The following is a 17,660-nucleotide window of genomic DNA, read 5'->3' as shown; positions in this document are numbered from 1 at the left end:
CTTTCAGGTGCCAGTTTTAATTGGTGGGCTTCATTTCTTCCTAAAGCATTGTCGAGTCTTAGTTGTATATGTTTTTTTTTGTGACAAGAGGGTATGTCAGGGGCCCTGTCATGACTTGTGTACTTCAGTCATGTTCATAGAGGCTTTGCAGACAGATTCCTGTGTACAACTCAGTTATGTGTTTGTTAGTGGATATGTGGACATCGCAGGCCCATTGTATATATACGTACGCATGATATTATATTCATAGTTGGCCTTCTTGGCCTTATTTTGCCGTTTGAGACATAGAGGATGCGAGTTGTCAGTTGGTTCGCTCGGTTTCCGTAAGGTGCCGGGTGCCAATCCCGCCTCACCAAGGTTGGAGCGTGACAAAATGGTATCAGAGCAGGTCTGTCGTAGGGTTGTCTACAAGCCGTGTCTAGCAGAGTCTAGTTTATGGTGTGCAGTGCACCACACTTATAAACAGGAGGCTGTAAGGCATCTAGGAAGATTTCCTTTCTTTCCTATCTTAGATCGTGCGATAGAACTGTGTTATGAGGATTCTCTTTCTCCTGACCACATGTTGTGATTTTAGCGATGCCTATGAAGAGAAAAGCAATGGCAGCCTAGAAGGGCAAGGCAGTGGCTGGAAGAAGGACTAAGGTCCCTCTGAGTTTAACATTCGAAGACGAATATTTTTAAATGGGGGGAGAGGGGGGAGGATGTTACACCCCGTACTTTCAGAGAAATACTTATTAAATTTGAACGTAAGTATGTCGAGCTATGGCTAAGTAAAACAACTTTGGATTATGAGGAACGAAGCATTATTAAGTACATTGTATGAGTAAAGGATGAATTACGATCTCGTAAGTCGTAACCGGGAAGGACAACCTTGGAACCAAAGGACATGACTATTATCAAGTATGATTAATGATAAATATCATGTATGGAGAGTTTCGGAAGGTTCCGGGACCAAGCAAATCGAAGAAAATAAATTTGTCGAAAATTTGGAAATTGGTAGAATTTTGGGTCAACTTTGGAGGGGTATATCTCCTAGTATATTAGGAGTTTTAAGGTGTTTTAAAAGCCCAAAATGAAGTTTGTCGAGTCTAGTTTCCAAGCAACAAACCGCTCGTCGATACGACATCGGAGTAGAAAATTATGGACGTTACAAGTTAAGCTGACAGAGCAGAAACGCGCGCTACAGTAATCGAGCTGCCACAGTAACTGCCACATCGTCTATGGATTGGTCTATTTAGAACCATAGAAAAACATAGATATATTAAAAACTTAGCTTTGTGTGTTCATTTGGCAATTGACGGTGCCTCTCTCTCTATTTGCAGGTGTGCTCTGAAATGCGCATTCCACAACTACCCCCTAATCTATATATGAGTGAGTGTAACAGTGATATCTCTCGACCAATGTGATTTGATTGTCTTTTCTTTTTCTCTCTCTGCCAATATTAGCTCAGAACTGATAGATATCAGTATATATATTGTCATAATCCTAATACCAATAATAATACTAGCATTTCACTTCATCCAATCACCACATCTCTTCACTACTATTCTTGATTTTCTCCTCCTTTTCATTTCTCTCTACCATTTCATTTCCTTCTTTATTAACAAAAGGAAAAAAAAAAGTCTTGTTAGTGTCTCGGTATCTTTCTTTGCCTTGTTAATTAAATGGCTGAAGGATTTGAACCTTACCATGTCCCACAACAAAGCAGAAGAGATAAGCTTAGAGTTTTACTTGATGATAATAATAGCTTACAAAATTGTCAAGTTCCTCTTTATGATCCATCCATTGTTCTACCTTCAGATTTGTCAATTTTTCAAGAAATTAATGGCAATCCTTTTCTTTATACACCTCAAATTCCAAGATTTCTTGATCAATCTTTCCATAGAACAGAACCGCTATCTTCTTCAGTAACTATAGCTCATAATAGTAATACAAATGGTCAAGGTAATTTATCTTTGTCTTTGTCATCTCTTCATCACACTAGTAGTTTTAATAATGACTTGTCATCAAAGAGTACTACTACTGTTACTACTAGTTGTGTCCCACTTGGACCTTTTACGGGGTATTCTATAATTTTAAAGAGATCAAGGTTCTTGAAACCTGCACAAAATTTGTTGGAAGAATTGTGTGATTTGGGCAAGGGAATTAATTATGCTGATGATGATGATTCCAATTTGATAATGGATCCTCCACAAGCTTATAGTAATGGAGATGAGCAATATGGGAAGAAGAAATCCAGGTTAATTTCGATGCTTGATGAGGTACTTTCTATAATTTTGTACAGTCATGAGGCTTCTCTTGGCATTTCAAGATTCATGTTTTTGTCTTTTTTTTTCCTACTCGGTATTCAGTATTCGTTTTAGGTTTTCGAGCATAGATTCCCATTAAAAGAAAAGTGTTTCTACCAAGATGTTTTCTCAATTTTAGAGCTCGAATTTGAAACCTCTTGGAGCGAAGGTGTGCAAAAATTGTATCAATCCACCATAACTTTTGGTGGTGTTGCTTTTGTCAAATCAAAGTTGAGTTAGGAGTGTAATGTCCACATTTTCTTGCTTATGATACTACTTGGTTCCTTTTTAAAATTATGAAAAAGTAAAAGTTTTTTTTTAATGTATAGTAGGGAGGAGAATTAGCTTGTTTCTGCAATGTAGGAACTTCCTTGTTTGGCCATCGACTTTACTTGCAATTACTCAAGTCTTTTTGGCAATTTAAACTTTAGCCATCATAATTCTGTAAGCACGGGAATATACATTAACGAGGAATATTTCAAGTAAAATGGTCTTTTTTTATTTAAAGAACTTTTATTTTGTTTCAAGTAAAATTCCTGTCAAGCACAAATTCAATTTTTAAATTTTCTTTTCCAAATTTTACTTCAAATATACTATTTTTTCCAAGTTCAACCAAATATTGTCCAATTGTCTTACTTCCTAATTAGCACTGCTTTACACTTTTATCTTATGATTCTATCCAGCTGTTCTTTATGGAAACTCCAATACTCTTCTTTCACTAGCATATATGTGTGAAATCAAAAGAAGAGAGAACTAGAGATTCTTTAAATGTCCGTACAAGCATGCACTATGAGGTTTTTGGGTATTTAGAAGCTTTTAGAATATTAGGATTAATATTTTAACGTAATTTATGGCTTTTGCTTATAATGTGTTGTGGGCAACCTAGGCTAGATGCCTGTGTCATATAGGCGTACAGGTTCTTATAGATCACTAAGTTATCTTTTTAGGCGTACAGGTTCTTATAGATCACTAAGTTATCTTTTTCGGAAAAGGTGATTTAGGGAATATATGCACAAAAATTGGTGCCTTAATTAAAGTGTCATGGATAAGAATTCTAATAATATATATATATATATTTCAGATTATGTGATATATTTTGATTTTGCGTAAAAATGAAGTAAAAATAATGTTTTTTTAAGTCTTAAATATGACATAATATTTGTGTAGCAGTGAAACTTTGAATCTTGAAATTTTAAACAAGTCATAATATTTTTGTGACTATAAATGCTTTTTATTAACATGAGAAGTTTTCGGTTAAATGTTTTCAAATATAAAGTGTGTCATTTTAAAAAAATAATTTAATAAGGAAAAAATTGTATCACATAAATAAATTATATTAATGAAAAAAGTACATGACAATTTAAGTAAAATTTGGATTATTGTGTATAAATCAATAATAGGAGTCCATCCAAAAGGGTTTATCCTAGGAAGAAAAGTTTTTCTAAAGAAAATTATTGTACCTTAAACTTAGTAAAGATCATGAATTACTGTACCTTACCACTTCACTGGACTTCTGTCCTTGTATCTTAACTTAGTTTTGTGCACCTCATTACCTAAGAGATATATAGATGTATATATATAAATAACCTCAAAGGAAGGCTAATTGAAATGTCAGTGTTTTCCTATTTATTACGGAATTTGTAACATGCTTTGGAGGAGTCGATCGGGATGAGAAAATGTTCAACTTTATATTTTTTGCTCTTTGAATATAATTGTCATGTCACATTTGCTGCAAAAAAATTGATATTTTAATTTGAGAATGCATGTAACGCTAAAGAAAGTTCAATATGGATTTGATTTAATCCACTCTTAGTAGTTTACCTACAATTCACTTATAAATGATTTGATATTGCAAAAACATTTGCATTTTTATTGTGTAGAATGTAAATTCATCCAATAGACGTTGTTGCTTTTCTTTCCAAAAATCTAGTTCCACATGCATGTAAATAGCTGAAGGTAGAAAAATAGTACTCCCCTCAGTCTGAATGAAGCATAAAATTACTTTACACTTTCTACGCGAAACACGCTTGGGTAGGGCAGGCCTCTTCATAGTGTAGCATACACGATAAATGTGTAATATACAGTTACACGTGGGGCAACAATGAGTGAAAAATCTTAATCACAACCAACCCCACCAAAGTACCCCCAAAAAAAGAAAAAAAAAATTGCAGGTAACAAGCTTTATTTTTTTATGAATAGTTATCCGCAGTTATCTCTTAGGGTGATTGAAGTTAAATTACGTCGGTAAGTTTTCTTGGAAAACTCATGACTTTAATGAAACAAAATATTCCGTCCGGTTCAAAATAAGTGTTGACTTAGCCTTTAGCGTATCCTTAAGTAAATATTAACTTCAAGGAAAAAAAAAGTATTTTGATTAAATTATCCTTAAATAAATACTACATGATTACATGAAAAAACTCGCTTATCTAAACAGGGGTCGAAGTATTTTAATTAACCCAAACAATCTTTTGCTGCTTTTGATAAAATTTTGTGGGATCACCTTTCAGGTATACCAAAAGTATAAGGAGTACCATCAGCAGCTACAAATGGTTGTGGCATCTTTTGAATCAGTTGCTGGACTTGGAAATGCAGCACCCTTTGCAAACATAGCTTTAAAAACAATGTCCAAACACTTCAAGTGCCTTAAAGATGCCATCACTGACCAACTACAATTTACAAGCAAATCTTCTCACAATGGTCATTTAAATTGTGAAAGACATTCAGATCCTATTCCAAGTGTTGGAATTCCTGGCAAAGAACTCTATTGCCAAAGACCAGAAACTCAACCTGTTTGGAGACCACAAAGAGGGCTACCTGAACGTGCAGTGACTGTTCTTAGAGCTTGGTTGTTTGACCATTTTCTTCACCCGTAAGTATTATGAATATTAATTGGATTTCACTTATACTCCTGTATCTTTACAGTCAAATAATTAGTGAACCTTAGATATAGAGATATTTTTAGAATTAGTAGGCATTTGGCCATAGAAACCCCAAAAAATTCACTTTTTTTGGAATTTTGGAGTTGGAGTTGGCAATAGTTTTTGCAAATAGTATTTTCTTGTTGAAATGTGCTTTTTTAACAAGATTTTGGTTGTGAAATAGTGAAAAACAATCTTTTCTTATTTTTCAAATTCCAAATACAACTTGAAGTTGTATTTAGAATTTTTATGGCCAAACACTAATTTTTGAAAAAAGTGATAAAAATTTCCGGAAAAAAAGTGAATAATCCTTATGGCCAAACAGTCCTTAGTGTGTTTCTTTTTATTATTTACTAGAGTAATTATGATCTGAAAATTGATGGGGGCAAGTGTTCGGATATTATGACATAGCTGGAGGTACTCAACAAACATTTTGGACCTTCTAAAAACTTTTTGGGCTTTTGATTGATACAAAAACTACTTTTTTGTGCAACCAATATTCATACCTCATTAGAAGTTATTAGATGAAATTCTTTGATTTTTTACCTAGAAGATAATAATTCCTGTCAATGTATTTCAACCGATTATAACGTGTTATTTACTGCTTTTTTAGGCTATCAAAATAGGATTACTATAGACAATTGCACATTTTGTAAGATATGATGGTGTAAAAAGACTGTACATTTGTTAGGCACATAAGTAAAACTCATACTATGAATTAAGTGGCTACCTCTCTACAATATACTATTGTTTTAGAGATCATATAGAGTTTTTTGTCTCTTATTTTTGACTCGTAGAGATTGTTCTTGTTGTTGCAGTTACCCCACGGATACTGACAAAGTAATGTTAGCCAAACAGACTGGCCTCTCAAGGAATCAGGTTTGTATATCTTCAACACATGTAAAATTATTTTTACACGATTAACATAGTTTAACTTATTACAGCAAGTTAGTTACCACTTTTATCAGGTTGCTAATACGTTATGCTATTACCTAGCTAATACAAAAGTTATGATGAATCAGGTTTCGAATTGGTTCATCAATGCAAGAGTAAGACTTTGGAAACCTATGGTAGAGGAGATACACATGCTTGAAACCAGGGAGTCTCATAATAAATCTTCACAAAGGGAAGGACAAAATAACAACGATAATACTCCAATTGAACATTTTCCTACAACTAATTCATATGCATGTGAAAGTAGTACTCCATCTACATCTACACCAAGATTACAAGGCATTCCATCAAAACGAAGCCGAAGTGACTTAGCAAATATTCCCAATAATATTGGAAGAGCCGCGGATTCAATAAACTTATCATACGGCAATTTGTCAAGTACTGGAGCCGGAGGTGGCGTGTCCTTAACCTTAGGACTTCATCAGAACTCGGGCAATATTGGTTTATCAGAGCCCTTCCCGATGAATGCAGCTCGACGTTTTGGTATTGAAAATAATACGAATAGTGGGAGGTTTATGTTTGGTGGATTTGAAGAACACAATGTACAGTTTGGAAGAAATAATACGATGGTTGGTGGGCAGTTTTTGCATGAATTTGCCGGTTGAAGAAGATTTTGTGCTTTTGCATTACATGGGGCAATGAAAGTTATAGCAGGGTGTTTGGAGTGACATTGTTCTTATGGACATATTACTATCCTATTCGGAAAGCTTTTTCGTTACATGCTACTGATATTTGCTCTGCCATTCCGCCCAAGCATGATTGAAGAAGAGTTACGGGGCGTACTTCAAAATTACGCCATCGGGCATAGTGTGTGTAATGATAAGCCTTCTAAATTTGACCTTAAAAAACTAAGAGGCTTCAGTTTGATGATATACTTCTCCAGAATGCTGCTTGACCAACTGAGGCTCGTTCTTCAATTGGATGTTGATCGCCAGGTTCTGAGGTAGTAGGTGTATATATTTCAATTTCATGGTGTCTCTGCTTCTAGTTGCTAGTAAATATTGTTTGTTTACACTTCATCCCTAGAATACTTTCCATTATTTGCCTCTAGAATACTTTCCATTATTTGCCTTCATATATTTTTCTGAGAACAGAAGATTATGACTATCTATATAAAGTTGTTTCAAGGATTAATCATATGGAAGATCCATACAACAACAAGAACATACCCAGTGAAATCCCAGTAAGTGGGGTCTGGGGAGGGTAGGTGTACGCAGACCTTACCTCTATCTTGGAAGCTAGAGTGGCTGTTTTCGGAATATCCATGACTGCAAAAATATTAGACATAATTATCTGTCACACTGTGCATATACAAACCTACCCAGGTTTTCGGGGGAAAAAAGACACCTAGAACCAAGGGTATATCCTAATTAAGTTACACGGACTCGGGTGCGGGTATTCGATACGGGTACGGATTCGAGTGTCTGATTCGGCAAAATTTAAATTTTAAGATTCGGGGGTGTGTATCCAGTTATGGATATGGGTACAGGGATTCGGGGGGTGCGTATCCAATTATAATTATATTTCAAGTATTTCGATAGTTCAATATTAGTTATTTATCCTAAATTAATATTAATTAATAAAAATTAAGTGCTCTTGAATTCTCTCATTCTTGATATAGTTATCTAAAATGCTCGATTATTCTTCTTTGTCATTTTTCTAAGTTATTTCAATTCATTATCAAATTACGTATTTGAAATTATGTAAAAACTACTATAAGTTACAATAATTAATAATTTAAATAGCATATGAAAAAATATGTTCCAAGAATAATCCGTTGTACAAAGCGGTCAATTTTATTATGTACAATCAATAAATTTGTTCGTGCTTTTGTGCGATTAAAAATATAAATTAATTATCAAAAAAATGACATGCTAATAATTAATTTAGAAATTATCCCTATATTGTATGAGAAAGAAACATTTATAAATAGCATCATTGTTTTAAAAGGCAGTGTCAGGACTCGCCCCGGGGCTCGCCTCGGGGCGGGGCAGTGCCAAAACGCCCTGGGGCTAACGTGCGGGGCTTAGTTCCTATGAGGCTTACGCCCTAAGCGCCTAACCGTACGCCCTAAACACGCCTAACGCCCAACGCCCAGGGCTCGCCAAACAATTCTTACACAAATTATATTTTAAAATCCTTAATTAAAATCATTCACCCTCATAATTGTTTAACAAAATAATGATACTTCATAGTTTTTCATCTATAGAAATAGAAGATTGGGTGTAACTCATATAACAAGTCGTAGTATTGGATATTTACTGTTTGATAACGTCGTGAGGGTGAATATCACTTAATTTAAAAAAAAAAAAAAACACATAGCGGAATTGTACATTTTCACTTGTCATTGGTCATAAGTCCTATGTATCAGAATTATCATATAATTTTATTTTTTGTTCATGAAGAAGTTATTTTTTAATTGTAATATTGATAAATTTTATTGATTATTTGCTTATAGGGAGATAAAATGAATAGTATGATAGTAATAGTGTTTTAAGAAATTGTGTTTTTTTCCGTGTTTGAAAGTTAAAATGTTAGAATTGTTTTGCATTTCATAATAACTTTTATTTCATTGTATTGTTTATACTTGTAAAATTATGTTATATATAATTACAAGTTATAAGCGGTGTATAATGGATTGCTTTGATAATTTGTTTGTGAGGATCAAGCGTGCGCGCGCTCACACACACACACACACACACACACACACACACACACACACACATATATATATATATATATATATATATATATATATATATATATATATATATATATATATATATATTCATTTATTTACAGTTTTCTTTTATTTTTTTTATGTAATTTTACCTATTTAAAAATATTTATTGTAATTATATTATTTTAAGAAATACTAAAAATTATATATCCATGGGGCTTACGCCTCGTCAAGGCGTATGTAAAACGCCCCGCCTTACGCCCCCGTCTTTTAAAACACTGAATAGCATAATTAGGTGCCTTTCAATTTTGTGTTACAAGTAACATATAATGGAAAATGAAGGGGATAAAAATAGCATATATGGAGAATAAAGGGGTCAATTTTGTACATTAATACAATTAAGACTTTAAGAGTCCTAATTCTAGCTTCTACACGTCTCCTGCGGCTGTAAGCCTGTAACTTTTAAGTGGTCTTCTTCAAATTCTCCAAACTTCCTTTTCAAGCTTTGACAGAGCAAAGTTAGCCTCTAGGTTGTCTCTTTCACTATCTCTTCGTCTTTCCTCAAGATAGAAAGAGAAAGCCATTCAAGGCCGGAAACAAACCCTCCATCTATATCACTGCTTTTCTCTGCCATCCGCACTCTAACACAACCTTGTATTCTTGGTTTATATGAAACATGAAGCAGCAAAAATGAGATAAATGTACTATAATATTGAATGTATGTCATTTTCTTTATCTTAAATCTGTTTTAATTTTAATTTTGAGAAATCAAAATCTCAAAATTTTCCCCCCAAATTTATCGACGGACTCCGATCAAAGTAGCCGGGTTAGTTGACCGTATCCCGGACGTTTATCGTTCCCGCACCCACACCCAACCCGTGTCGAGACAGGAACGACACCTAAACTGGCTAGTCCGTGCAACTTAGGGTATATCCCAATAGCTTTGTTGCTCGGACCTCAAAAAATATTGTCAGACTCGTATTGGATCCCAAAAAAATAAATACCTTTTGCAGAATCCAACACACAAAACTCTGAACAACACGGCATAGTAAGTGGTAAATGAAGTAGAGATAATCATGATGTAATTTTCACGAATATAGTCACATAACTATTAAGTTTTTTGCACCAAAATCACATATCTTTTATTTTGTCAACTAGAAATCATAACACTATCATCTTAATAATTAAGTGGTCACAATAGTCGGTAAATGTAATATTGGGATTCAAATCTTTGTAGAATCAAATAATCTTCCAATTTGTGCAAACTGAAATAGTTAGAGGTATGCACGAGGAGGTAGTTCGGATATGATCACTACTATATATGTGGAAAAAAAAAAGAGAAAAGAATGGAAGAGGCACTTAGATTTATAATTATCTTCTGTTTTTTTTTTCCCCAGTGGAAAGTGATTATGGAGAACAATTTATGCTTTTCATCTTTCTTCTTAATTAGTTCTCCCTCTTTCTTTTTTAATCTTTTCCAGATAGTGTTACATTTGTTATTTTTAGTATCTTTCTTCTTGGTTCAATGATGGAGGCTGCTTTATGCATGACCCATTTTTGTTCGTTTTCGTTGCATGTTTTTCTTTTTTTAGCAGCTTTCCATTGAACAATCATTTCAATATGTATATTTTAACTAATAAGTTCTGTGTCCCTATTTCAGAGACTATAATGTCTTCTTCCTAAAGAAATTAGGGAATCTTTTATAAAGGGTGCAGTAGTTAAAAGCTTTTTGCCAATTAACTTTTCCTAGTGGGCCTTTTATTTTCTCATTAAAATAATTTAAAAATATAGTATTATTTCTGAAAGTAGATACACCAATTCTTTTTTAATTATTTATCTGATTAACCCTTTTTGGCATAGCTATTCTTGTTTACTTCGTCTGTCTCTATGTGACTTTTTCTTCAATTCATTTAATTAGTTCCAAAAAAATGATTCCCTTTATAATTTTAGTAATAATTTGATTTTGAACTTCCCATTTTACTATGTGATAATCTATAACCACATAAATATCTATAATTTATGTCAGATAATAAATTCTAAGTCTCTTTTTTTCATCTTGAAATTTCGTGCCTAGTCAAATATCTTTACATAAATTGACACGAAGGGAGTTTATTTTATGGCTGAGAATTGAGACGTTTTGTAATCATTTATTCCTGTACATGGTGCAGTTTCTTAATAATTTTTGTTTCTTGTGCTGCTTTTGTTTTCTTTATCTTTATCTTTTTTCCCTTTATTCAGGGCTGTAAAAGTAAATAGTAGTTTATAGCGTTAGACTTAAAAGAGAATTTTAACAATCGCATACATTATTTCACACAATGCTCCCGTCGTCATGGTTTTGATAGTGCTTGGTCTTTTGCCGCAAATGTAAAACCAACTTCTGAAGTTCATTGCCTTAAGCTAAAATAATAAAAAATAAAAATTATAAAAAAAAACCAACTCTAGATGTAAAAGGATATATATGTCTATCAATATTTTAGGGTATGTTCGTCTTTCAACTTCAGGATCTTACTCTCTTTTAGTACAAGAACTTGGAAATTTATGTAGCAGGATGCACACACTTTTTATATATACTGAAGCACCAGCAGTTGTGAATTTAGATACACCAAAAATAAGACTAAAAGGTATATGTATCAACCCAACACATCGGTTAAAGTTCAACTCCAGGGAAAGCTCTTTCATGATCTAATTGCAAATCGCACAAACAAACAACTGTATGGCCTTTTGACAGAGTACACATCCATTGGTTTTAACTTGAACTCTATATACATGAGAATAATGAAGTGGACAGAGTGTTAATATTTTTCAGATTGAACAAACTCAAACTGATATGAAATAGAGATGAAAACACACCAGAAGAAAATAAAGTATTGCAAAAACAGGGATGTTTTAAATAGCAACAAGGGGAAGCCGTTATATAGGCTTTTACAGAGACTTTTGTGCTGAGCATAAAACCCACAAACCCACGACTAAGTGAACATTAACTAGGACTCCTAACAGACTCCACTATCTCAACCACTTCCTAGTAACTAGGAGCTGACCAATTCAACTAAATAAAAGACCAAACAAACATTAAATAAATGACTCCTAAATACAAAGGATAATTCCAACAATGCCTCCCTTAAACTGATAAGTCTCAGACTTTCAGTTTAACTGACTTCACAAGCGATAGCCTCCTTCAAAGTGCAAACTCCCAGTAGCTTTCTCAATTTCATGAATGCTGCATATTTGAGAGGCTTGGTTAAAATATCAGCAGCTTGGTCTTCACTCTTGCAGTAGACAACATCAATGACCTTCTCCTTTGTGAGATCTCTCAGGAAGTGAAATTTCACATCGATGTGTTTGCTTCTGCCATGTAGCACTGGATTCTTGGATAGTTGGATTGCTGAATTATTGTCACAAAAGATCTTGGTAGCTACTGGTTGCTTGAATTTCAACTCCTCTAGAAGTCTCCTCAACCAAATAGCTTGACAAGCACAAGCAGTCGCAGCAACAAACTCGGCTTCCGTACTAGACAACGTGACAATTGGTTGCTTCTTAGCTGACCATGAAATAGCACCTGACCCGAACATAAAAGCATAACCTGTAGTGCTTTTTCTATCATCTTGATCACCAGCATAGTCGCTGTCAGTATAACCGAGCAACTTGGATTTTTCATTCTTCTTATAAAATATCCCAAAGTCTCTCGTTCCTTGCAAGTAACGGAGAATTCTCTTCGCTGCCAACAAGTGCATTTCTGTGGGATTCTCCATATACCTACTGATTAAACTCACAGAGTACATTATGTCGGGCCTTGTTGCAGTGAGATACATCAAACTGCCCACAACCTGTTTGTAAAGTGTGCTGTCAACCTTCTTCCCAGTGGGATCTTTGTGTAGCTTCAAACCAAGCTCTGTAGGAGTGTTAACAGGATTACAATCCCTCATCTGAAATCTGTCTAGAATTTCTCCTATATATTTCTTCTGAGAAATGAAGATCCCGTCATCAGATTGCACTACTTCTATGCCAAGAAAGTAATGCATTAATCCGAGATCGGACATTTCAAACTCATCCATCATTGACCTCTTGAATTCTTCAATCATCACACCACAGTTTCCAGTAAATATAAGATCATCAACATACAAACAAATAATGAGTATTTTTCCTTGATCCCCAATCTTAACAAAAAGTGTATGCTCATAAGGACATTTCGAAAAACCAACTTTTAGAAAATACCCCTCAATGCGACTATACCAAGCTCGGGGAGCCTGTTTTAGTCCATAAAGGGCCTTTTTCAATTTGTAAACCTTATGCTCATTTCCAATTTTAACATAACCTGGGGGTTGTTCAACAAATACCTGTTCGTCCAAGTACCCATGTAAGAATGCCGACTTGACGTCTAACTGGAAAATAGGCCATGATTTCTGAGCCGCCAACGCAATTACCAATCTGATTGTATCATGCCTCGCAACGGGAGAAAATACTTCTGTATAATCGATCCCGTATTCTTGCTTGTACCCCTTAGCCACTAAACGTGCCTTGTACTTGTCAACTTCACCGTTTTCCTTCAACTTTGTTTTGAAGACCCATTTTACTCCAATAGTTTTCTGTCCATTTGGAAGATCAGATAGCTCCCAAGTATCATTTCGTTCAATGGCATTAATTTCATCATCCATTGCTTTTCTCCATTTTTCTTCCTTCACGGCACTCTCAAAAGACGTAGGATCACAATCTGAAAACAAAGCAAAGTGAGTAATTAGATCTTCAATTCCAGTTACCTCATAATCTTCCATCCAAGCAGGCCTTCTTCTAATACGCCCAACAGACCGAGTTGCTTCTTCATTTTCTACAGCAACTGTTGCTGAAGTTGCTGAATTTTTCGGTGTGCAAGCTGCTGAAAATTTCTCTGGTTCAACGTCACTATCATAGAGTACTTGGGTAAGCTGCTGCCCATTCCAATCCCAAGTGTTCTCCTCATCAAAAACAACATCCCTACTGATAACAATCTTCCTTGTCAATGGATTGAACAATTTATATGCTTTGGAAAATTCACTTACACCAAGAAAAACACATTTTTCAGCCTTGTCATCAAGTTTCTTCCTTTTCTGATCTGCGACATGAGCATATGCGATGCATCCAAAAATTCTAAAATGATCTACTGTTGGTTTTCTCCCATTCCATGCCTCCTCCGGTGTCATATTTTGAACAGAAAAAGTTGGGCTTCTGTTTAAAATATGAATACTCCAATTTACTGCCTCGGGCCAGAAAGTTTTTGGAACGCTTCCTCTTGCCAACAAACTTCTCACCATGTTGAGGATGGTTCTATTTTTTCTCTCCGATACACTATTCTGTTGTGGTGTATACGCAGCTGTAAGCTCTCTCCGAATGCCATGATCTATACAAAAACCTTCAAATTCTTTCGAACAATATTCGCCACCACGATCTGTTCGGAGAGTCTTGATATTTTTTCCTGCTTCATTTTCCACACCAACTTTGAAGCTTTTAAATATTGAAAAAACTTCAGATTTCTCTTGCAAAAAATAAACCCAAGTTTTCCTTGAAAAATCGTCGGTAAAAGTGATTAAATATCTTTTACCTCCATTGGATGTTGGGTTTATTGGACCACAAAGATCTGAATGCACAAGCTCCAAAACATCCTTTGCTCTCCATGACTTTCCTTTAGGAAATTGAGAGCGAGGTTGTTTGCTAACAACACATTCTTCACAGATTTTGGAAGGAGCAGTGATTTGAGGAAGTCCTGTGACCATGTTTTTCTGGTGGAGTGTCTTCAATCCTCCAAAACTCAAATGACCATAACGAAAATGCCACAACCATGAGGAATCCTTGACTTCAGCCATCAAACAAGATTGAATATCATCAATCTTTAGCGGAAATAATCTGTTGGAGCTCATTTGAACTACTGCAATAGCTCCTCTCACAGGATCATAAATTTCACACTCACCCTTCTTAATAGTGATGACATAACCCTTCTCTTGCAACTGACCAGCACTAAGTAAGTTGCTTTTCAAGTCAGGAACATACAACACATTAGAGATTGTTTCAACAAAACCATTCTTGGTTTTAATCTTGATATCACCTTTCCCCATCACTTCAATAGTAGAACAATCACCAAATGCCACAGTGGAATGGAAATTTTCATTTAGAGATGAAAAAGAAAATTTACTTCCACACATGTGATTACTACATCCAGTATCAATATACCAAATATCCGACTCATGTTTTATTCCATCTTGGACAGCCATTAACAAAGTTTCTACTTCCTTATTTTCGACAAAGTTGGCACTTTCTTCCTTTTCTTTATCATTAGGCAGTCTAGTATAACAATCTGATGCATAATGACCAAATCTGTGACATCTATAGCATTCTACCTTGGATTTGTCATGGTCTTGACCTCTGCCTTTGCCTTGAAATTGATCAGTGTTGGCTTTGAAATTTCTGCTGAAATCTCTGCCTCCACGATCTCCTCTTCCTCTTGCTCGGCCTCTACCTCTACCCCTTCCTCTATGGTTATTGGAATGAGTATTAGTAGAAGCCTTCAATGCTTGCTCCTGTACCGTGGAATTTTTGTTCATCTTCTGTTCATGAACCAGTAAAGAACTTTGCAATTCATCAAGAGATAGTGCATCTATATCTTTTGACTCTTCGATTGAGCAGACCACATAATTATATTTTGGTGTCAGCGAGCGCAAAATCTTCTCCACAATGGCAACATCGTCTATCTTCTCACCGTGGAAACGCATTTTGTTGGTGATTTCCATTGTTCTAGCACAATAATTGGTGACAGATTCTCCTTCCTTCATCTCTAGTGTTTCAAAATCCTTTCTCAAAGCTTGAAGCTGTGCACGCTTCACCCTTGTAGAGCCTTGATACTTCTTCTTCATGGAATCCCAAATATCTTTGGAAGTTTCTTTGCAAAGAATTGTTTCCAAGATGGGACGATCAATTGCCTGAAAGAGATAGTTCTTTGCTTTCAGGTCTTTTAGCTTTCTAGCTTCGAGTTCTTCTTTTTGTGAATCTGTCAAAGTTGTGCCAGTTGCTGGCTGCTGAATTCCATTTTCGATGACCTGCCAATACTCCTTGGACCGCATGAAATTCTCCATTAACATGCTCCAATGATCATAGTGACCATCAAAGCGTGGAATAGCTGCTTGCACAAAATTATTTTCTGTGGCCATTGGTTAAATGTAAAAGGAGATGAAAGAAATTTTGGCTGCCTCACTTGTTTTCCCTCTCAGGATAACCTAGCTCTGATACCACTGTTAATATTTTTCAGATTGAACAAACTCAAACTGATATGAAATAGAGATGAAAACACACCAGAAGAAAATAAAGTATTGCAAAAACAGGGATGTTTTAAATAGCAACAAGGGGAAGCCGTTATATAGGCTTTTACAGAGACTTTTGTGCTGAGCATAAAACCCACAAACCCACGACTAAGTGAACATTAACTAGGACTCCTAACAGACTCCACTATCTCAACCACTTCCTAGTAACTAGGAGCTGACCAATTCAACTAAATAAAAGACCAAACAAACATTAAATAAATGACTCCTAAATACAAAGGATAATTCCAACACAGAGAACCATGAGCTCTCAGGTTTGAATTCTTGGTGCGTTCAAGTTGGACCGAACATCAGCGTCATAAAAAATACACAAAACATATTTTACACACTTACATATATGATATACATATAGACACACATAAACTTTTATACAAACATATATACGCACGTATATTCTTATTAGTAATCGATTGTTCATGGCATATGTAATAACATGAGAGAAGTTGTCCTTACGTAATTTTAATACAACGAAGAAATTGAAGGGGGAAAAAGACAAAACAGAAAATTTAAATTGCTATTTTTTGTGCACCTTTAAAAATGACATTTTGATTTTCACACACTTGTGAACAACGCTATGATATTTGATGCCTTCTTATTCTCCTTCAATAAGCGATTCAACATATCCATTGCGTACTCTCTGCAAAATGAGTCTTTAATTATCTCTACCAATCATGACAAATAACTCTTATATAAAATATAAATCTAAACGTCCGATTAATAAGAAGTTAAATGGTCATGTGAGCAGCCCATTATTGATAATTAATTACCTTTGTGTAATCAATTCAACATTTAATATCCAACCTATATACACTTACAAAATCTTACGTGAATTTTATTTTGATCTGAATACAAAAAATATCAAAAATTTCTAAAAACAGATACATTATGTATTCTACTTTTACATTCATATTAGGTAGTGGATGAGACTTGCTAATAATTATGACTCATAATCAAATAATGACCCAACTTCAAAAATTTGCACAGACAATGAATTAGTATGAGGGATAAAGTAAGATTATAATGATTAAGAGTAAATGTCCAAAATTTCTACAGAAAACAAATGTGCTCAATTTTGTCTTTATTACAATGTGTATTTACATTTTTATGCAAAAATACTAAAGAAATATTATCAAATTAAAGGGCAAAATGGCCGTTCAACTTTTGTTGCGCTTTTTGGTAATTCAACTTTAACATTTAGAGCTTCCCACTTTTAGAATAGTATATATAAATAGATAATACAATATTTACACACACACACACATATAAGCAGTATTTTACATTGTATAAACACTTATAAATATATATCAAGTTTTTTTATAAAATTGTATAAATTTCGCTGGTTATATATATATATATATATATATATATATATATATATATATATATATATATATATAAGCAGTATTTTACATTGTATAAACACTTATAAATATATATCAAGTTTTTTTATAAAATTGTATAAATTTCGCTGGTTATAGTG

The 17,660-nt window shown here is 34.4% G+C and overlaps 1 protein-coding gene across 1 annotated transcript; it reads left to right on the top strand.

Annotated features, from left to right (window-relative positions):
• The first annotated feature begins 1,287 nt into the window (after positions 1–1,287).
• Positions 1,288–7,294, top strand: LOC132630520 (BEL1-like homeodomain protein 9). Its single transcript, XM_060346097.1, has 4 exons — positions 1,288–2,261; positions 4,796–5,157; positions 6,025–6,085; positions 6,229–7,294. The coding sequence occupies exons 1-4, from the start codon at positions 1,665–1,667 to the stop codon at positions 6,763–6,765; spliced, it is 1,557 nt and encodes a 518-aa protein (XP_060202080.1). The 5' UTR covers positions 1,288–1,664; the 3' UTR covers positions 6,766–7,294.
• Positions 7,295–17,660: the final 10,366 nt, after the last annotated feature.

This window comes from Lycium barbarum, chromosome 3 (genome assembly GCF_019175385.1).
Source record: "Lycium barbarum isolate Lr01 chromosome 3, ASM1917538v2, whole genome shotgun sequence".
Classification (NCBI taxonomy): domain Eukaryota; kingdom Viridiplantae; phylum Streptophyta; class Magnoliopsida; order Solanales; family Solanaceae; genus Lycium; species Lycium barbarum.
This window is presented reverse-complemented; position numbering and strand designations above follow the sequence as displayed.